This window comes from Microtus oregoni, unplaced genomic scaffold (assembly GCF_018167655.1).
Source record: "Microtus oregoni isolate MIOR12 unplaced genomic scaffold, Mior012 000012F_ref0000307, whole genome shotgun sequence".
Lineage (NCBI taxonomy): Eukaryota > Metazoa > Chordata > Mammalia > Rodentia > Cricetidae > Microtus > Microtus oregoni.
In genome coordinates, this window is record NW_024543071.1 from 47,244,798 (window position 1) to 47,266,975 (window position 22,178).

The following is a 22,178-nucleotide window of genomic DNA, read 5'->3' on the forward strand; positions in this document are numbered from 1 at the left end:
GGGATGGGCTTTGAGGTTTCAAAATCCCATGCCAAGCCTCTCTCTCTCTCTCTCTCTCTCTCTCTCTCCCTCTCCCTCTCTCTCTCCCCCTCTCCCCTTCTCCCCCTTTCATGAGATTCCCGTCCTCCTCCAGGTAGGAATATTTAGGAAGAAATGACAAAGGAATCTTGCCAACCTTTAAAAAGCCTATCATCATCACACGGAGACAATCAGCAAAAGATGGGGTGATGAGACTAGAACCTAGAGAATTATCTTTGCAAGCTGGAGGGAACTGGTCTTCAAGCATTCTCACATTCAGTTTTTTATTTCAGGCTACTGGCGATCATTTGCTGACTCTTATTCTGTGCCAGACACCATTGTAAGTACTTCTGCAAGTTACCAAAAATCATTCTGCCGTCTTATGATCAGCAGGCTTACAGTCTCATGGCGGTCAGAAAGTCTGGAGTTCCAGGTGGTTGTGATCCACCCACCCATCGTGGGTGCTGGAAACTGAATCTGGATCCTCTACAAGAGAAGCAAGTGTTCTCAACTATTGAGCCAATTCCCCAGCCACTTGAGAAGCCCACTAAAACAGCCAGATTAGTAATAACAGCAGAAAAAGGAGATTTATTCAATGTGGCCACAATGGGGACGGGGACAGAGAGAGCCAGTGACTCCCCCGCCTCCAGCCCGATAGGAATGTGTACATCTAAGCCATCAGTCAAGGTCCTATCCGCGTCTGGGCAGAGTACTCTGACAAGTTATTAGCAATGTTTGAACACACACACCACACACACACACACACACACACACACACACGCAAAATAAGCTGGGCATAGTTGTGCCCACCTTTAATCCCAGCACACGGGAGGCAGAGGCAGGACGGTTTTTGTGAGTTCAGGGCCAGCCTGGTCTACAGAGTGAGTTCCAGAACACCCAGAGCAGCTTGAATGACTTGCCAAGGGAGGCACGGCTACTGATTAGTAACATTTTCTCAGCCAGGAAGGGACCCAGTGCACTTGAGAACGGATTTCTAAGTTTGATTTGGGCAGCTTCTCAGCCTTGTACGTATTTCTAATGTTCTGACACTAGGTGGCACTCTATGTCCAGGTTTCATTGATTATTCAGCAGCCTTGGAGCTATGTGAAATAGTGGCTAACAGGCAGAGCATTGGCTTTTTGTAGTGAATGCAATGTCCCTGTTAACTTACAGCTAATAAACTCCTTAGTCATCAATCTGGACTTGTCGGAGACATTCTTGTGTTTTTGATATTGTCTACAATTAGAAACATCCACCCCCGAAATTCACATGACAGGTGCACAAAATTCATACATTAAGAAGGTCAGAGTGCTGCCCAGTGGTAGAGTGCTGCCCAGTGGTCCAGCGCTTGCCCTCCTCAAAGCCCTGTCAAGGAAACAGAGGCTTTGGTATCCCCGAGAGCATGAAAGAAATTTAGTCTCAGCCTCTTCCCCAAGTACTGGGTCTGTTTGCAATTTGACAAGAGCTCCAGGCTGCTTGGTCAGGTTTGAGAAACATCTAAGTATATCAGAATCTCTAGTGACCACCTTGCAAGCCTTTCAGAACTCTGGGAAGAGATCGAAATTGTAAATGCCCTTGATTTGAAGAGGAGTTAGAGGACTCAGGTAGGCAGGGAGGGCAAAGACAGGGCCAATAGGAGAAAGGGAAGGACCAAGGGCCCTAGACAGACCCAAGCCAGCATCCCATTAACATGCTCCTAGTCTTACACCTCTCCCGTCCCAAAGGGATAAAGTCATTACTGCCCTTTCTTAGGTGCTTGATCTTCTGTCTTTCCCAGACAATCAATTCTTTTTAATTAAAATTTTTTCATTCAGCATTTTTTTGGGGGGGTTTTCGAGACAGGTTTCTTTGCAGCTTTGGAGCCTGTCCTGGAGCTAGATCTTGTAGACCAGGCTGGTCTCGAACTCACCAAGATCCCCTGCCTCTGCCTCCCGAGTGCTGGGATTAAAGGTGTGCGCCACCACTGCCCGGCTCATTCAGGATATTTTGATCATGTTTTTCTCCACTCCCAATTGTTCCCAGATCCTCCACACCTACCCACCCAACTTTGTTTCTCTCTCTCTAAACACACACACACACAAAAAAAAAAAACCACAAAAAGAGCCCTACAAAAACAGAAATCAAAAGAAATAAGCAAAAGATCAACAATACAAAAAATCTCTAACAAAGCAATTCTTGTTTGTTTTTTTCATTATTTAAATCCAGGTATGGTAGCACATGCCTATAACCACAGCAGCCAGGAGGGGCAGATGATTAATGTGAGCTTGAATCTACCTTGGGCTCCATAGCTAGCCTGGGCATCACAGACTATCTTTTTTAAAATAGAGAGGGAAGGGAATAGAAGGGAAGGAGAGAGAAGGGGAGAGAAGGAAAAAAGAAAGAAAGGTGGGCCAGGGTGCGGTGGCCCATGCCTTTTATCTCAGCACTTGGAAGGCAGAAGCAGGCAGATTCCCGTGAGTTTGCGACCAGTCTGGTCTACATAGAAAGACAGTCTCAAAAAAAAAAAAAGTGGAGACCTGGAACTAATTATGGAGTTATCATTCCACCACAATATGAACTTGTCTTTGCCCAGGATATGATTTTACATAATCACAGCAGCTAGAACATGATGATGCTAGCAAGATTCTCTTAAAGGACTCTTTTAAGATTTTTATGTTTATTTTTGTTTATTTAATGTGTACTTGTGTGTTCCTGGATGAACATATGTGCATACAATACCCATGGAGGCCCAAAAAGAATACCAGATGCCCTGGAACTTAGTTACAGATGGCTATGAGTCAACCAGCATGGGCACTGGGAACTGAAACTGGGTCTTCTGCAAGAGCAGCCAGTGCTCTTAACCACTGAACCAAGTCTTCAGCCCCAAGGATATTTTTTTTTAAGATGTATTTGTTTTTATGGTTTCCCTGCATGCATGTCTGTGTACCACATGTGTACCTGATGTCCACGGAGGTGAGAAAAGGGCACCAGACCCCTGAGTGGAGTTGCAGAGTTGTGAACCACCAATGTGGGTGCTAGGAACCCGAGTCCTCTGCAAGAGCAACAAGTACTTTTAACTACTGAGCCATCTCTCCAGACATTCCCACCCTAGCTAATGTAGTAGTTCATCTTTGCTCACTCATTAACAATTATTTATGATTATTTTCTAAGTAGCAAATACTGATTTGTGTTTGAAGGATATAGCAACAAAGAAAATAAGAAATGAGAAACTATGCCCAGTGAAGTGACATTCTGTACTTTTTGTTTGTGTTTTGTTTTTCAAGACAGGGTTTCTCTGTGTAACCCTGACTGCCCTGAAACTCACTCTGTAGACCAGGCTGGTCTTGAACTAGATCCACCTGCCTCTGCCTCTTGAGTGCTGGAATTAAAGGCATGTGCCACCACTGCCCAGAAGTGACATTCTAAACAGGGAAAAACAGGCACTGAGAAGGAGCTGGGGCTATAACACACACACACACACACACACACACACACACACACACACACATACACACACACACACATACACACGCAAGCACACACTCACACCAAGAAAGCCAGTAGAATATCTTAATATATTATGGCCAAGGATCAAGAAAGCTTGCCATCCAGCCAGCCTCTGATGAAGTAACACAGGGATGCATAGGTACCACCCTGCCCGTCACCTTTTCACTAGGATGTGCTCTCATCCCACAGTGTCATTTCACAGAGGAACTCTCCACACCAGTCACAACTGTTGCTTAACAACCCATCCCAAGACCTAGTGATGAATAACTGTGTTGAGTTTGGCTGGACAGATATAGGAAGGGAGAAAGTATCTCGGTTTCATAACTTCTGGAACCTCTGTTGGTCCCAGGCTCAAATTTAGGGATAACCTGATGAATGGGGCATGAAATCACACAGCGCCATCTCCACTCCATGAAGGGTGTTGGCAGCCTGGCTGGGCTCCAAAGCCAGCTCTAGGCTCTCCACACAGGGTGACTGGTACTTCCTCACAACATGTCGACTGAGTCCAAAAGCCAGTACCCATGGGAGCCAAGCAGAAGTACCTAGAAGTCAATGTTCCAACCTCAAAAACACACAACAACAACCCCATTATGTTCCATTAGCTGGGGCTAACCTGGAGTTTGAAGAATGGAGAGACACAGATTCCAGCACCTGAGAGGTGTCCAGGCCGCACAGTAAAAATATCACATGGATGGGAAGACACCACCCAGGCCAGCTGTGGAAAAGCCAGTCCTCACCATCTTTCCAAGAAAGTCCGTCTAGATCTATGCAGAATCATTTTAAAAGTAAAAGAGGTAAAACCACACAGCAGAAAGTGATAACATCTGGGTGTTATGTTATGTTGAGAAGCACAGAATAGAATAAAATATCACTCTGGTTAATCTGTTTTTATCTCTATAAGAAGCATGTTTTTACTTTATCTCAATTAATTTAATTAACTTATTTAAATAGCCAAGCTGGCCTCCACCTCCTGATCCTCCAGTCCTTCCCCACCAGCCCCACCCCCACTTCCCGAGTGTTGGGATTAAAGGCTTGCACCTCCATCTTCCAGCTGAGAAGCACTTTCAAAGACCTGCAACTTCTGGCTTATTTACAAAGAACAGACTCAGCCTAGGCTACAGAAGGAACTTGCTCTAGCTTTAGATCAAGTGCCTGAGACACAAAGGCAAAGAGGTGTATGTAAAATCACACGCGTTTTAGAAGCAGAGCTCTGGATTCAAACCCTCACCAGCTTCTATCCTGCACCTCTGAAAAACAAGATTACCTCAAGAATCAGACAAGACCTACAAGCACCACCCTTATGTGCCAGCTACTCCAGATAGAATCTTGATGTCTTAAACTACCGGTGAAGCCGGGACACTGTTATGACTTTCTAATCTACCACAGTAAGATGCATTTTTATCAGTATTGTTGATATCGTGTCAGTGGCATGCCTTTCAATCTGCAGACAAACGGTGTCTGCAGAGGAAACAACCTATCCGTTTCTAAGACACTCCTTTGGTAGAGCGAGTCAGAGAATCTGAGATGCAGAATTATGATCACAGGGTACACAGTCAATTGGTTCTCAATGGGTAAGTGAAAGATCGGATGATAGTGAACTCTGACCCTGCCCTGTGATCCTGAGTTCCATGGGCAGCCCTGTACCTAGAATAGGATAAGACATTTGGAGGCTCCATGAAAACAGGAATGATTTTCTGGCTCAGGGACACAGTTCAGCCACCTGAGGCCAATTGCACCAAATGAGTGAGGTCTGGGACTGATGTGAGCTACTGCAGTGTGAGCAAGGAGAACAGAGATTCCACCACTAAATTAGGGACCAGTTTAACCTGTAGTTCAGGGAAGGGGACTTCATACTTTGCTTTGGGATGCTTTTTCTTGGTCACCAAGTCAATATCTCCAAGGGCTGGGGGTATATGGCTCAGTGTTACAATCTTTGCTTAGCCTGTGTGAAACCTTGGGTTCCATCCCCAATATCACAAAAAGACAGCATCTGCAGAGGCTGCCATGGAGATGAGGCCACTGTACCGAAAGGGACAACTGAAGAGGGTATCACACTGAAGAGAAAATGGAGCTCTCAAGCAAGAAGCCAGATGTGGAGGAAATGAGAAGGCTAGCCAATAAACACAGCGGGAGAGGAAGGAAGTGATTTATTCTGAAACTCTGTCATTGACCAGATCTTGGGAACTGAGAGTCTGAGCGTGTGTAACGCTGTCACATGTTTACCTGTCTTTCTGATGAGCTCTCTTTTTATGCTCAAGGCCCAGCTGACACCCTCTGGTAATGTGTACAGGGTCTGTCATTGTCCCATTCAAGCCCAGCCCCAAGTAGTTCTGGTGGTGGCCCCTACTTAAGTGATGGAGCCAGATCTCAGGCTGAGGAGTCTGAGTTACTGAGTGACTTTCAGGGAGCCTCGTGGCCTCTCTGAGATGTCATTACCTTGCCTGCTCATTAGAGAAATTCATTCCTGCTCAGACGACCTCAGGGCTTTCAAAATTATGTTCTCCAAGGGAGCCCCTAAAGTGATATTAATCCCGCCAAGGCAGGGGCCGTGACTGCCCATTCCCCCGATGTTTTTCTAGTATCAGGCACAGGAGAAATAATCAGCTCTTGGTGAATAATGGAACGATGGTGAACTCAGCCTCCGCACAGTGTGGAAGGCAAAAAAGGCAGGCTCTTCAGGTTTCGTTCATTCCTTCCCCTGGGCCATTGCTCCTCAGGGTGTGGACCACTGCCACCAGCACCACCACACCAGCTGCACAATGGCCACCAGCACCACCACACCAGCTGCACAATGGCCACCAGCACCACCACACCAGCTGCACAATGGCCACCAGCACCACCACACCAGCTGCACCATGACCACCAGCACCAGCACCAGCACCTGAGAGTTCACTAGAAATCCAAACCCGCAGTCCCACCCCAAACGTACTGAGCCCTAACATCTGGACGTAGGCACACCTTGCATTTGGCCGACTCTCCCTGAAGCTGGAGAAGCGTGCTTTAGATACACTAAGAAGTGGATAGGATGGTAAGAGATGCTACCTTCTTAGGGTCCCTTCTTCCACCTGCTCAGGTGTCTGGCCCCTTCTTCGACCTGTTCAGGGCAGGAAGCATGCTATGAAGGTTAGCAGGGTACTGAGGAGAGAGAAACTAACTCCACCCGCCCACTTATACACACAAACAAGCATCCCCAGCCTTTGCCAACCAGGGATGGCTGCAATGCTCCTTCCTGTTTCAGCAAAACCTGCAGATGCTTCTAGAGGATCTAGAGATAAGCTCTACTTGCTCTCCTCCACCCTGGGCAGCAGGTACCAGATCTTTGGAGTGGCCTTTCCCTATCCCAGCAGCTTCCCAGAACTCTGTGAGTGCCCTGCAGGTACAGCTGAGTGGTCCTCCTCTCCTCCCACTCCTGCCCTCCTCCCCCATCTCAAGAGTCAAAGGGGATGGGGACTAAGAAGAGCACTTTCACTTTCAGTAAGAGCTGGCCCCTGTCCTGCTCCATGTACTCTGTGGAACCAATTCAGGGTACACACCTAAAGCACCTATTCATACCTGCCAAAAAGGAGGAGTGTTGGGAGCTGTGAACCCCCAGATCCTGAATGTCTTGTAAATAGTGTATCATGCTTTCAGCTGCTCTGAGCACGAGACCCTCAGGAGTTCCTGATGGCAGGGGAGTGGTTTCTGGTGGATTTGGCTGGGGCATGGCTATCAGTTAAGGATCCCTATATAAGCTGCCCCTGGAAACAATAAAGGAGGCATTCCTGTTTCAAGGATGACCTGTGTCTCTGTCTGTGAGTCTTCGTGTATTTAAATTTCCAGGCCCTTGCCCAGCTCACGAATAGTCCTGTAGTGCAGGCGCCACAATACAGGAGCAGTACCGTACTGTCATGTAGTACAGGCAGGCGGTACAGAGGGGGATCAAGGGTTACTGAGAGGAGCTAGACCCCAAAGAGGTCAAAACAACTCAACAGAAGTCATGCACTAGCCAGGCATGGTGGCTCACGTCTGTATCAGGCACTCTGGAGAAGGATGAGATAGGTGGATTGGTATGAGTTCCAGGCCAACCAAGACGGCTTCAAGGGGTTGGGGTGAGTGGGGGTGGGGAGGTGAAAGGGGAAAAAGGGGAACAGAGGAGAAGGAGAGGAAGAGTGCGGAGGAACTCTTACAGTATCTAAAATAACACAGGAGACAGCTGGAGCCACATGGAGGGTTTCCACTGGAGGGCCACACTGCAGTAACTGCCAGAAGGAGCATGAGGGCAGGGCGAAGGTCATACTGCTAGGAACCATGGAGTAGAGAGATGATGAATCCACACTGCGAAGTGAAAAGTTGCTGCATACGATAAGCCTCTCGCCCAGTGCAGCAATCCAAGTCAGACCAAATCAAACCAAATAAGAAAAACCCCAGGTTTAATGGATAAAACACTCTCGGATGATTTTCTAGCCCCCCCCCCCCAGAGGAGACAGGAAAGAAGACCTGAAAAACCACACGTCTGTTCCCTGGGGTGCAGTTTAAATACCCTCTGGAAGCATCTCTTGGGGAGGGGTCATTATTTGGCGAGCTTTCTGAGACGCAGCAGGGTTGCAGGGGGAGTTTGGAGTAGAGCTTCCACCTGAACACTACCTACAGTCAGCTCTGGGGGAGGTAGGAAGGAAGGGAACTGGGGAACCGTTGGAGAGACAGATTTCAGTCTGACTAGAAGACGGTTCTAGAAAAGCTATAGGGAATGCGTCCTTGAATGTGTAAGCAACCCGAGTAGCAGACAGAAGAGCCTGCTGCCAAGTAATTAAGTGTGCAACCTGATTTACTCCTCACAACCACCCCAGGGGCAGGTGCCTCCTGAGACTCTCATTTTAATAATAAGGAAACTGAGGCACAGAGATCCTTGGGCACTGGTAAAGGTCAGGTAACAAATAAAGGGAGGAGTCACACCTGGCCTGTTTGACTCCGAAGTCTCAACTCTTCATAGTAAATCTCCCTGTTCTCCAGGTGACCAGGGCACAGAAAGGATAGGCACTTGGCCAAAGTCAGGCAGCGTGAGCCAGGATTAGTTACTGAGCTGGAAGGTTTAGCTGCCTGGCAACTGCCCCTCCTGCAGACATTCCTGTTCCCGATTGCTCCCTGGCCTATGCACTGGAAGGGCATGTCACACATGCCCTGAAGCGCTGACTGGACAAGGTATGGCTTATTTATGTAACCTGAGATCCGCTGACTGAAGGAAACCAGTGCCCACAGACAGACCCATGATATGGATCAGATACTCTCCTAGGCTTCAATCTTCCCCCCAATCAGGGCAGCACAGTGAGAGTTTAAATCCCTGGCACTAACTAAACACTTGCTGCATTGATAGATGCACACATAAAGGTGTATACACACGGGGACACGTGTGATTTCTCCAGGCAGGAGCACTCAGCAATGTGCATGCTTGAACCAAGAAGGTTTGTTGACAGAATTTTTTTTAAATATTTTTTATTTATTTATTATGTATACAATATTCTTTCTGTGTGTATGCCTGCAGGCCAGAAGAGAGCACCAGACCTCATTACAGATGGTTGTGAGCCACCATGTGGTTGCCGGGAATTGAACTCAGGGCCTTTGGAAGAGCAGGCAATGCTCTTACCCTCTGAGCCATCTCTCCAGCCCGACAGAATTTTTTTTGAATTTTTTCGAGACAGGGTTTCTCCGTAGCTTTTGGTTCCTGTTCTAGAACTAGCTCTTGTAGACCAGGCTGGCCTCGAACTCACAGAGATCCACCTGCCTCTGCCTCCCGAGTGCTGGGATTAAAGGCGTGCACCACCACCGCCCGGCTTGAACCAAGAAAGTTTGAATGAAAGACAAGCCCAGACAGACATACACAAAGAAGCAGACAGACCTTCAGTAGGCCCCTGCATCTCACTGTTCTGCCAGGAGATTCAAGGTGCAGGAGATCTTTGATACAGTAGCAGGTGCCAACTCTTGAGTTGAGGATCTATATGAAAAGAATCTGTTTCAAAGCGCCCCTCCCCAGCGACCATAAATGGGTGGGAAAGTGAGCCAGGGAGAGAAGCCCTTGGGGGCTCATGAACATCAGATTGTTGTCACAAAAGCCTGGGGATGAACCCTGCGGAGGTCTCTAGGGAACACAGAAGCCCCTTCCTATCCTCGGGCTTGATTCATGAAAGTAAGGGAGGAAGTTAAGTACTGGCAAATTTCAGGAGCCTCCCCTGACTCCTGCACTATGAGAATGGCAGGCTGGGCTCAAGAGGAATCATATATATATATATATATATATATATATATATATATATATATATATCCAAAGTCCTCTATTCAAAAGCCACCTCTCTCACACACCCTGGACATAAAATTACATAAAATACATAAAATTAGGCCCTGAGCTGTGGAACTGGGATGCAATCTGATCATTTGCAAGTGATCCCCCCAGACAGGAAGCCAGGTGAACTGAGGCAGCCTGCAGCAGGCGCAGAGGCACAGCTCCTCCGGAGCCCTCGGGCAGCCCATGGTGTAATTCTGAGTACTGAGCCATTCAAGCAGGGGCAGGGATTTAAGTAACCAAACAGAACCTATTCCTTTGAGAATTGGGAGGCTGGAAGAGCTGGGAGAAATAGTGCCGAACAACTAACTCCCTGGAGCTGTCCTAGGATCAGGAACAGGAGGGCTCTCAGCACCCCCGGAGCGGGACCAGGGAGGCAGGGGACTGACCAGGGAGGTGGCAAAGACGGGAACATATAACACAACTCAAGACTTAGAGTTCCCGCTCAATAGAGGACCCAGCACATCCTCCTTTGTAACACAGAGCAAAAACCTCTATGTTACAAAAGAGAAAACTGAGGTCTGAAGAACACGCGACGTTTCAAGTCCCTAATGTTACAGAGTTAATAGGATCTTTCGCCCCTGCCTACGGACTCCCTCGGTCTTCTTGCCAACCTCTTCTCTCAGAAAAATAAAAATAAAAAGGTCCCTACTTCTCCAGCACCTAGAAACAGCATTAAAAAAAATTTTTTTTTTAAAAAAAAGCACGCATACACACCGGAAACACAGCAACCAGACTCATTAAACGCTAAACAACGATTTCACGCTCGCTACGCACGCGTGTACGAGTCTAGGGGCGGGCGGCCCTGTTTTAGCACGGGCCTCCACCAGCACAGCGTCTTGAGATGTGCGCTTCCTGCCCCGTACGGAAGTGACTGCGTCTGACGTCACATGAAGGCGCCGGTTGTACCGAATGCGACAGAGGCTACACGTGAGCCATGGATACGCCGCTGAGGCGCAGCCGGCGGCTTGAAGGCTTGAAACCTGTGTCCGGAAAGACCCTTCCTGATCCCGCAGTTTCCCGGGCGAGACGGGCCCTTGTAGAGTTCCAGTCGAACCCAGAAGAAACTAGCGAGCCGAAGTCTGAGAGAGTGCAGCCACTGGGCCTTGCGTCTCCCCAACCTCAGCCAGAGACAAGCCCCGGATCACCCTGTCCGAAACAGGATACAGGCTTCGGGTCGCCCCAAAGGCAGTCAGAGCCTGACTCCGGATCCCTCCAATCTCAGCAAGATGTGGGCCTGGAGTCACCTGCAGGACAGAGAGAATCGAGTCCGGAAACCCCCCAACGGGAGGAGCCATCCAAATTCTCTACCACAGTGGGAGAACTGGACTCAGAGGTGGTCCACGCTAAGGAGGAGTTGGTACCAGGATCCCCAGAGCCTTGCCCGGGCCAGCAAGCACCGGGTCCCGAGCCCTCGCAGCCAGGACAAGAGCTGACATCCCAGGCACCCAGCTCCTCAGAGCAACAGCAGGAACCAAGCAGGCTACCTCCGGCTGGCAAGACGGTGGCAGGAGGCCACGATATAAAGAAGCGACTTCTATCTTCTCCCCAGGCCCCGGCGCCCAAGAAATTGAAGGAGAAAGAGGAGCTTCCTGTAATCCCGAAGGGGAAGCCCAAATCCGGGCGCGTGTGGAAAGACCGCTCCAAGAAGAGGTAAAGTAGGGGGTAGCATGGGCCATGGGTAGGGCTCTCCGTGTGTTTGGACCCTGCCTTCGCCCGAATGAAGTTAGCAGACATGGTGATAATCAGAATGTCAAACGCCCTGAGGTTGGGGAGGGAGACCCTCAGTGGCCATTTCTCTAGTGTTGTCTGCCCTCGGCGGGGTTCTTGTGAGCTTCCCTCCCATCCTTTTTTATTTTGAGACAGGATCTCAGTGTGCAACACCGGCAGTCCTGGAATCCAAGGAGATCTGCCTGCGTCTGCCTCCATAACGCTGGTATTAAAGGCCTGCGCCCCCACACCCGGCCCTTCTGTCCTCCTTGTCCGGAGTTGAGAGTTTGTTCCAAGAATATTTACTTTGTTTACCACATCTGGTGAGGGAGGCAGAGCAAGAAAGGCGCCATTACTTGAACACAGTGAAGTCCTTTCCTCTGTTGTCTCCTAGATATTATTGTCTTTGATAAAATGTGTCGCCAGACACTGGTTTTGTACCATTTCAATAGGGACTGACCAAAGGGGGAGTCCTCCACTCCCAGCAGCGCACGGAATCACATCTAATCTTTATCCTGACCTTTGGCGCAAGTGTAGCTACTATTGATGTTGTACATCCAAGGAAGCCAGGACTCAGGGAAGCTAAACAAGACACAGGATGTGAGCATGAATCAGGTGTGATCAGAACCCATTAACCGGCTTCTGTTGGTCTGACTTGATTCGGGTTGAAGCCTTCTTAAGACATGAAGTCTTCACTGTGCTTTCAGTGCTGGGGCTTCGTAAATGCTCAGTTCATATCTTTGGGTGAAGGAATGAAGAGGCTCATGTGGAAAAGCAGCAGGAAAAGAGAGATGGGGTTCAGTTGAAATTTCAGCCAGAGACAAGAGTCCTTCATAGTTCGGAACAGGGCATTAAGAAAAATGGCCTTGACTGAGGGTTGACTGCTAGGCTTTGTGCAGGCTCCTCACAGACATCATCTTACACCCTATTAAACGGAAGACAGTGAAGCTTATAGAGAAAGGCACCAATCAGAAACTTTGAAGTGACCCTTTTCCCTGTGTCAGCAAGTCACAGTATCTAGGCCACTGATGGCCACACATAACCAGGCAGAGAGATTCAGGCTGGGAAGCGGGTGATGGAGCTAGCTGAGTTCAGTGTAGAGCCTTGGGGCCTGCACTCACACTCGGATGGGGAGGATGGGTTTAGTGAGTATGAAGTGGCTCTGATACGGTGAGTGGGAAGAAGAGAGGAATCAGCAGAACTGGGAAGCGGGCCTGGAACATTCCACCAGTAAGGGATAGGAGGGTACGTGGTCCCAGCTCTCCCAAGCTGTTATCCCTCTGCACTCTATTATCTGCACACAGGAAGATGCTATAGCTGAGAGGGTCACACAGGCAGTGAGTGACGGGCTCAGGACCAGACGTCCAGGCCTGTCTTCCATCTCTAGTAACTGGTGCTGTACATCAGCACTGCCTCAATACTTTAGTGAGTACACCAGCCTTGTGTGACTGTTTACATTAAGTTTATGAAATGAAGTCAAGATCCTATGAGTTTTCTTAACATGAACCACAATTCAAGGGCTACAGCAGCCTGTGCATAGTGACTCCCTTTGAGGACAGACGAGATGTGGGCCGGTTCCGTGATGCAGCATGCTCTTGACACTGCTGCTCTGAGAAGACATAGCACCACGTCTGTGGCTCTGACTTCTCCATGCTTCCATCATCTTGTCCTTTCAGGATTCTCAAATCCCGTTTTTTTAGGGTAGGAAGGAAGTCCACAGTGCCACCTACTGCTCTGTTTTTAGGGACCTGGCAGGGGAGGATATCAGAAGTTAACAGTGCAGTGGGGCGGGGCAGAACCAGACTGCTTATAAATGAGCCTGGGGCCAAGTTCCAGACTTTGTGTGTCAGACTCCTAGGAAGGGAGCAGACAGCTCAGAAAAGCAGTGTTGACCTTCATGTGGTCAGGAACTGACTGCCCAGCATACAGCCAGGGTTTCCTCAAGAGACCCTGTAATAGACAGGTAAATAGGAACTCCTGCAGGAGTCAAGGCTGAAGTGTAGGAAGCAGAAGGACACTGGAACAGTCTGCTGAGGAGTCTTAGAGTTCTGGGGAAAAGAAGGCCCAAGGGACACTCAGCAGGCTTGGCAAGTGACTGAGGGGAAACTGAGCATGACTTGTTTTCATTTTATTTTAATTTTGTCCCAGAACTCTTGAACTGTACAGAAAGGGAAGAGCTGAGTTTTATGAGTCTCAACACCAGCTTCCCAGTTCTCACATTTCCTGGCCCAGCTTCGTTTCCCTGCACTTTACCTCCTAGAGTGTTTAAGCACACCCTAAATATGTCCTTACAGAAGTCAGCCTATTCTATGGCTCTAGAACATTTTACTCTCAGAGAAGGCAGACTTGTCAGAAATCCCCTAATCCCACTCCACCACCTTGACACCCCACAATCTAAGAAAGAATCAGAATTGTTACAAAAAAGCCCCCTTGTTCTTGATGTTTGGAATTAAAACCACACCCCTCTAGGGAGCAAGCATCTCATCTTCACAGGTTACCATGTTTGGTGGCAATAAAACTTCACAGTTGAGGCTTTATGGGTACAGAAAGGTTCAAGTCCCAACCTATACTCAGGAAGAAGACTCTCAAGGTCTTGGTGTTCCTCTAGAATAGACAGCACAGGCTGACCTCAGAGCCACATGCCTAACGGCCCGTCCACCCTAAGTTTCTATAGAAGGCTGAATGCCAGGCAGGCAGGAGAGGACGGGAAGCAGACCCAGAGCCCAGTGAGAGCAGGGTGTGAAGGCAGCATCACAGTGGTCCCCTAAGTGCCTCTTCTCCTGCTAAGGTTCTCCCAGATGGTTCAGGACAAGCCCCTGCGTACCTCCTGGCAGCGGAAAATGAAGGAACGACAGGAGAGGAAGCTGACCAAGGACTTCGCCCGGCACCTAGAGGAGGAGAAACAGAGGCGCCGGCAGGTAACAGGACATCCGGCCAAGTAGGGATTGCAGAGGCCAAATACATGTATGCTCAGCAGACAAGGGCTGTGGGAGTATGACTTAGAGCTCCGGGATGAGGGCCCCAGGGGGACAAAGTGTAGTCTGGGGCCGTGGTGAGATTCCCACTCTGCCGTCCAGTTAAAATCTCTGGCTCAGGGGCATGCAGGAGACATGGAAGTAGAATGAGGTGCCCAAGATGGAGGCCAGCAAACCATCTTAGTGGCAGGAGTTTTCAATTTGGTGAACTCAACCCCTCTCTGAGACCTGCTTATGAGGGAAAAGCTTATCTCAAATCTGCTCTTTCTAGAAGAGACTTCTACACACTGGCCCATGGGTGGTCCCTATACTTCCCTTTCAATTCACTTCCCTAGCCCCCATCTCATAACCAAAAATGTCCTCGTTAAGGTTTGTGCCTGTGACGTAGCTCAGTGGTAGAGCACTTGACTGGCACGCACAAGGTCTTGGGCCCAGCACCACAGAGGCTCGTTTCTAACACCTTCCGCCTCCAGGAAGCCTTAGGGAGAGTCCCAGTGTCACTTCAACAGGCAGTACTCAGTAAGCAAGGTCAGCAGCACTGTCCCCGGGATTAAGTTCAGGTGTCACTTATAGTCTGGTGAGCCCAAGGTATAGAAGGAGCACTGATCCAGAGTCAAGCAGCTTGTCTCAGATCTGTAGACCCAGCTTGGCCACTGAGAAGAGGGATGGGCCAGCCACTAGGCCCTCCACCTTACTTTGAGTTTCTCCAGACCCATCTGTTACTGAGGCGTCATCCCTTCCTGTGCAGCCTTGGCTTCCTCTTGGGCAAAACAGTTGCCATCTCACGAACAACTGGAGATGTGCATCCTCCCAGCCTCCTGATACATAGAAGGAAAGGTTACTTCCTCTCCAAGGGCCCAGGGTACCCTGATGACTCAAAGTTGTTAAGGTCACAAAAGGCCCTGACCATATACCATTTAATGTTGGAGCCACCATCCCTGTCCTAGCCCTGCTGGGATACAATAGCAGCATAGCTAAGAAACCCCAGACTTCACACCCCCAGAAAAGGCTCTGAATGTCCCCAGAGCTGGTACTATTCCAAGCCTTGATTGCACACTTACTTCTCAAGTCAGTCTGGTGAGGTGGGGCCTGTGGTCAACTTTACTGTGAGGTGAGGAAGTGGAGACATAGACTCAGCCACAATAACCTAATTAGGGAGTATCCAAATGAAAATTCAAGCTGGACCAGGTTCCTCCAGAGCCTTTTGACAGCTCAGTCTGCCCAGCCCTCCCTGGGACCAGGTGCAGAGCCCAGCTATATTCTGACCTTGCATCCTCATTCTGGTACACCTGAGCCTGGGCAGAAGGAACTCTGGGAAAGTTGCATGAAAGAGGGAACCTTATATATAGCCTTCTCCCTGGCAGCTAGTACATGGGACCTCTGGGTGGGAAGGCACCCACATCTCTGCCCACACCTTTTTAATTTGGAGCCAGGCACTCTTGCCACAGTAGGCTCAGCTCCAGGCCCACAAGATAAGTAATGTACCATTGTTCTTCCCCAGAAATGCGTAGGCCTCCACTCACCCCGTAGAATAGCCTGGAGACTAAGCAGGGGTCTCCTGGTTGTACCAGTTCTCACTCACCAGGGCCTGAGATTCCTTTTGTGTGTTACAGGAGAAGAAGGCACGCCGGGCAGAGAACCTGAAACGCCGCCTCGAGAATGAGCGAAAGGCTGAGATTGTCCAAGTGGTGAGTACACCCATCCAAGAGATGTGGGTGTGGCCAGGTGAAAGAGGCCAGTAAGGTGCTTGGGCTCCCTGCCTTACATGATCCACTGTCCTGCTGCAGTCCTGGGCCCCTGCCTTCCTTTTCCCCAGAGAAGAGTCCTCAGCTATACTGATTCCTCCTATTTCCCCAGATCCGAAACCCTGCCAAAATCAAGAAGGCGAAGAAGAAGCAGCTGCGCTCCATTGAAAAGAGAGACACCCTGGCCTTGCTCCAGAAGGAGCCACCCCAGCGGCCTGTGGCCAAGGTCTGAGCTCAGGACGGCACGGAGGCCTCCACAAGCCAAGAGCCACAACAAGCCACCTCTCAGGCCACTGTCAGACATCTCTCCTGGGGCCAGCACACCAACTCTGTCGCATTAAGACAGGGAGTGAAGCCCAGAGGGAACCCAGGACCTCACAGGGTCTCAGGAGAGATTTAACTCTCTCCATCTCCTTTTAGGTCTTTTCCAAAGTGCCTTAAGATCTTGAACTGTTGCTAGGGTGGTGGCACATGTCTTAAATCCCGGCACTCGGGAAGCAGAGACAGTCAGATCTCAGAGTTTGAGGCCAACCTGGTCTACAGAATGAGTTCCAGGACAGCCAGGGCTAGAGAAGCCCTGTCTCAAACAATAACAACAAAAGATCTTGAACTGTGACTTATTCCCCAGTGAGCTGGTAACTAACTTCCGCCTCGGGGTCCTGAGTCTAGCCCTCACCTGGAGGCCTAATGTCAGATGTCAGCTCCTCCATTTTCTCAAAGGCCAACAACCTTGATCACTTGTGACTTTTGCTCGTCTGTCCCCTCTGATGACTGAAGCCTGCCCCTTCCTGTAAATGGGGAGGTTGCAGGGAACTGGGTTCCTCTCTAGTACCCCTTTCCTACATTGGACTGTAGAAACCTTAGGACTTGAGCCGTGCCCACCTGGGCTTCCACGGAAGTGTTTATTAATGGTCTGCACAAGTACAATCTGGGCTTCCAGAAAGACAAGTCCCTGCCCCATTGGGTTTTCATTCTCCTAATAAACAATGGAAATGCATGGTCTGACAGATGTGCTCTGGGGGAGTGGAGGGTGACATTTTACCATCCAGTTTGTGCACCTGCCGCGGGCTTGAGGCCTGCTTGGCACTGAGAACTGACAACCAGCCTGGCCTTGGTGGTTCAGGAGATCCTGAGAATGTCTCGTCTGCTCTTCGCATCCTCCAGCTACTGACAGCCACTCCCCTTTCCCTGGAATGTAGAGATGAGTCGAGCTGTCCCTCCATGGTAGACATTAGAAGAAGTGCTGTGGAAAGTCCGTGGCTGGTGCAGAGTGCCCCCCCCACACACACCTGTGGATTGGAAGTTTTAGCTGCTGGGCCCTGTCCTGAGGCAGCTGTGATACCCAGGGTAGCTGGAGGATGTTCTCTCTGGGTAGAGTTGAACCTGAGATGCTGAAGGATGGAATGTAGCCTCTGGCGGGGCGGCAGCTCTAAAACTAAGCAGTTAGATCCCTGAGCTGGAGTTGACACACCTATCACACAACCAACAAAGTGTAATAAAAGCATCAGACCACAGTGGGGAGGTCGTTGAAAGTGAAGGTGGTAAGCCGGAAACTGCTTAACCCTCCCGCCACTGTAACCCCATATACACCATTGTTCGCGGCAGTTTCCTCCTTGTCCACAAAGCAGCGCCTTCTGAGATGTGGGCTGTGGGTTTAACCTGTGTGACTCCAGTTGTCCATGGGCAAGCTGCCTGGGAGGCACTAGAAGTACAAAATCTCATCCTGTTAGCCTAGCGAGATCCCTAGGCAGTTCAAGTACTTCCGTTCTTAAAAATGTAAAAACGTGGAGGTCAGGAACCAGGTAGCGCTTGCCTCCAAAGGCCACTTCTGCACCCTGCTGATCCTCTCCCAGCTCCACGCTGCAAGATTAAAGTGTTTAAGAAAGACCGCTTTTAGTTCACAAACTGGTTCCCTGGGCCCTGCCCGGGAGAGAGATGAGCTGGGCCTAGCATTGGCTATGTACATTTTCAAAGGTGTATGGTGAGATGCCAGGGGTGTGTTGGCGTGCCCCCCGGGCTGTGCTGGTCTAATCGGAGGTGGAGCTCAGGGCGAGGTTCAGTGAGCCTTGTTTCTGGGCCTGCGCTGGAACGTTCTGCTGGGGCTCTGCACCATTACCCCGCATCCAGCTAATCAGCCGGGCAGGATGCAGTCGGGGAAGGCGGCCAGCCAGCAGGACCGTGGAGGCTGTGGTAGTGGAAGAGGCGCGGCGGCGGCGGCTGCCAGGCCCACCGCTCAAGTCGCTGTCCTCCACCAGCACGCTTTCAAACACTGAACGCAGCGAACGCTTCAGTTTGTGCAGCATGTCCGGACAGGTGAGCACGTAAAGCAGCGGATTGACAACGCTGTTGAAGAAAGCCAGGCTGGTGACGAAGGGCAGCCCGCGTGAGACGAGCTGCCTTAACGTGGGGACAGCATGGGCACGCGCCTCCAACAAACTGAAGACATGGTAGGGCCCCCAGCAGAGCACGAAGGCCACCACGATGGCTGCCACCAGGCGCACGAAGCGGCCTGTCCTCTGGCGGCCGCGGTGGCGCAGTTGTAGGCTCACGGCCACGTGGCTCATGGCGATAATGGCCAGAGGCACCACGAAGGCCAGCAAGAACTTGCTCACCGCCAGGGCCTTCTGGCGGTAGTCACACGTGGCGTCGCGATCGGGCCCTGGGTTCAAGAGCAGCATGTTGTAATAGCACATGATGCGGCCGTCCAGCCTCGGGATGGTGTCCCGGAACACGAAATAGGGTACTGTGTTGAGCACCGCCAGAGCCCAGAGCATCAGGCAGACTCTGTGCGCAACCGCCACCGTGCGGTGATTCTGTGCCCACACCGGCCGCACCACCTGCAGGCAGCGGTCCAGGCTGATGGCGCTGAGCAGGAAGCCGCTGGCAAACATGTTGAGAAAGAAGATCGAGGAGTGAAACTTGCAGAAGGTGGTACCCAGCTCCCACGAGTGGCCCACCGCCAGGAAGTAGGTGAAGAAGGGCAGGGAGGCGGAGGCTAGCAAGTCAGACAGCGCCAGGTGCAGCACCCAGGTGGTGACCACCGTCTGACGCATGCGACAGCCCACCACAAACAGGATGAGTCCGTTCTCCACCAGACCCAGGAGCGCAGCCAGCCCATGCAGCAGCACTGACACATGGTCAATATAGCGGATGCTAGAGTTGCTGTGACTTGGAAGCTGGATCATCTCCTCTAAGAGCGGACAGAATGACTTCAATGTGATGTTGGCCATGGCGAGGTGGAAGAAAGGAGGGTTGAGCCTGCAGCCTGGGCAAGAGACGAACCTATTTCAGAGTTGCCGGTATACCTAGCAATAGGATGGACACTAGGAATCAGTGAAGCTGAACTAGGCAAGGAACTAACATTCCAGCTGCCCTTCTCCCCCAATGCAGTTTTGGGCAAGCCAAGTGTAGCCTTCCTGAACCTGTGTCCCCCTAACATGGTGTCTCTCCCAACAGTCCCTAGCTTGTAGGACTACTGGAACAAGAAAATGTGAACTATTCAAAAGGGTGTGGGGTGGGTGGGAAAAATAGAAGAGGACCTGAGTTTGATCCCAGCACCCAGGTATAAAGAAGGGCATGGTGGCATATGAGTGTAATCTCAGGGCTGGAGAGGTAAAGACAGGTAGATCCTAGGGGCTCACTGACCAGCCAGAGTAAACTCATCAGTGAAACCCAGGTCCCGGAGACCTTAACTCAAAAAGACAAGATAGGGGACTGGAGAGATGGCTCCACAGAAAACACATACTGCATCTCCAGGGGACCAGTGTTTGATTCCCACTGCCCATGTTGGGCAGCTCACACTGCCTTTATAACTTAATTCCAGGGGTCCCAATTCCTCTGGCCTCTACAGGCACCTGCATTCACACACCCACAAACACACACACACACACACACACACACACACACTTTAAAATAATAAAAACTGTTTTAAGGTGAACTGCTCCTTAAGCGACATCTCTCAAGGTTGACATCTGACTGACGCACACACATACGTATACCTACATTCATATGCACATACACGTACTTTAAAATACTAAAAATAAATCTTTTAAGGTGATCGCTGCTAAGGAGCATGGAAGGTTGACCTCTGGCTCACACAGACACACACACTCACACACAAACACACAGGGAACTGGTGGAAAGCGGGCGCTGTATCAATACCATTGTGACTAATATTAAGAACTTGTCCAAGATCACAAAGGTCAGACCAGACAGGACTCGTTCTCCTGGTCCCCAGAACACAGAGGGATGGGTGTGGCCCCTCCTATGGGATGGGGGTCTGTGCCGTCCAGCACTCCAGGCCTTACCTCCCTGCAGTTCCTCCTAGAGAGCTGCTGTCATCTCAGAGGTGACTGCTTGGATGTGCTGATTGAATGAGATCAGGGGAACTGGCCCCTCCTCTGATAGAAGGAGAGGAAATAAGATAAGAGAGACAAGCGTGAGACCTGGCAGGAGGAACTATCACATGGGGTTTCTGGGGACCCAGGGAGGGCAGCGACAGTCCTGTCTATTCCAGAAAACTCATCCCCATTCATTCATTCCCACACTGGAACAATAGTCACATTGAGCAATAACTCAGGTGCTCTGGAAAAGCCAGGTTCTATGCATGCTCACAGCCTCATGGAGAACCCCAGGGCCCTGTGACAAAGTCTGGGTCAGGGAGGGCTGAGGGAATCAGGTTTATACTCCCTGCAGAATGGAGGAAATGAAAGCAGGGTGTGGGAACTCAGGGTGATTCCAAGCACCCATGACCCTCCGTGGAATGTGGTAGATCTTCCAACCAAGGCTTTTTCTTGTAGCTCTGGAAGAAATGTGCCAGGTCTCTCTCCATCCCTCAGATGAGAAAACTGAGACACGAGTGTTTAAAGCATTGGTTGAGCCACCCAGCACAGACATGTGGAAGAGAGGCTGTTTGGTCCTCAGCCTGCCGTGAGGATGCAAGTAAGGATAGAGAAAGAGGAGGAGGGTACCAGGGACTTCAGAACTTCTCTTCCCAACAGAAAGAGTGGCCAGAATGGAAAAATCTACTCTGTTCCAGACACCACTGTCCTTCCTAGGGTGGGGTTCTGGGATACCAAGCTAAAATTTCCCTGACAGAATACCTCTTGGAGCTAGGTCAGCGGGAGCAGGCAGAGCTTCAATCTCTGAATTCTCTCTGAATTCTTCCTGATCCTTCTTTCTAAACTTTAGCATCTACTGAGCAGTGACTCTCATAGGAATTCAATGAGAGTAGCTCTCTAGAAGAGGAAACAGATTCAGAGAGGCACAGAAACCGGGCCAGTGCTGTGGAGGGAGACTAAGGCTCTCCTCCCAGCAGGCAGGCGTGCCTCCCTCTTCCCTGAGACAGTCCCTGTCAGCTGCAGTGTCCACACCAAATGGAATGCTCAGAGGACGCTGCTGCTGTACTCCTTGGTACCCCAGTCTGATCCCTCAGGCTGCATGGAGACATCCTCAAAACTCAGGACCTTGGGGTGCCCAGCAGCTAGGATCCTGCTGTGGTGGGAACCCTAGCTTTGCAAAGCCTTGAGCTTAGATTCTGGCTCCTCCGTGTCCAGCTGGGCAATCTTGTCAGTTTCTCTAAGCTCACTGTGTGATCCTGTCCCCACACCTAAGATGGCTCTGCATGGTGACCAGGGTTGGACAGCTCACCATTGTGTACCATCTAGCTAGCATTCCTTCTGGACATCAGCCCTTGCCAGACTCCTAAGCTCATCCCGTCATGACTAGTCCTGAGAGGACGCCAAGGCTGCCCAGCCCCTGGGGAGACTGACTCCTTACCTAGCCACAGGGTTGAGCCAGGGAGGCTGGCAGCTCCTGAAAGCAGCAAGACTGGGCACCAGGCAAGTGGCAGGAGAGGAGTGAGCTGAAGGAGGAAATAGCTGTCAGCCCAGAGAGTGGGGGCGGGGACACTACATTCAAGGTCTTTCATCT

General features: G+C 50.4%; 2 protein-coding genes across 2 annotated transcripts; one reads left to right on the forward strand and one right to left on the reverse strand.

Moving 5' to 3' along the window:
* The first annotated feature begins 10,713 nt into the window (after nucleotides 1-10,713).
* Ccdc86 (coiled-coil domain containing 86) lies at nucleotides 10,714-17,260 on the forward strand. Its single transcript, XM_041661532.1, has 4 exons — nucleotides 10,714-11,470; nucleotides 14,316-14,445; nucleotides 16,116-16,190; nucleotides 16,360-17,260. The coding sequence occupies exons 1-4, from the start codon at nucleotides 10,755-10,757 to the stop codon at nucleotides 16,477-16,479; spliced, it is 1,041 nt and encodes a 346-aa protein (XP_041517466.1). The 5' UTR covers nucleotides 10,714-10,754; the 3' UTR covers nucleotides 16,480-17,260.
* A 1,014-nt stretch (nucleotides 17,261-18,274) lies between these two features.
* On the reverse strand, nucleotides 18,275-19,477 carry Ptgdr2 (prostaglandin D2 receptor 2). The gene has a single exon (XM_041662179.1). The coding sequence runs from the start codon at nucleotides 19,475-19,477 to the stop codon at nucleotides 18,275-18,277; it is 1,203 nt and encodes a 400-aa protein (XP_041518113.1).
* Between the last annotated feature and the right edge of the window lie 2,701 nt (nucleotides 19,478-22,178).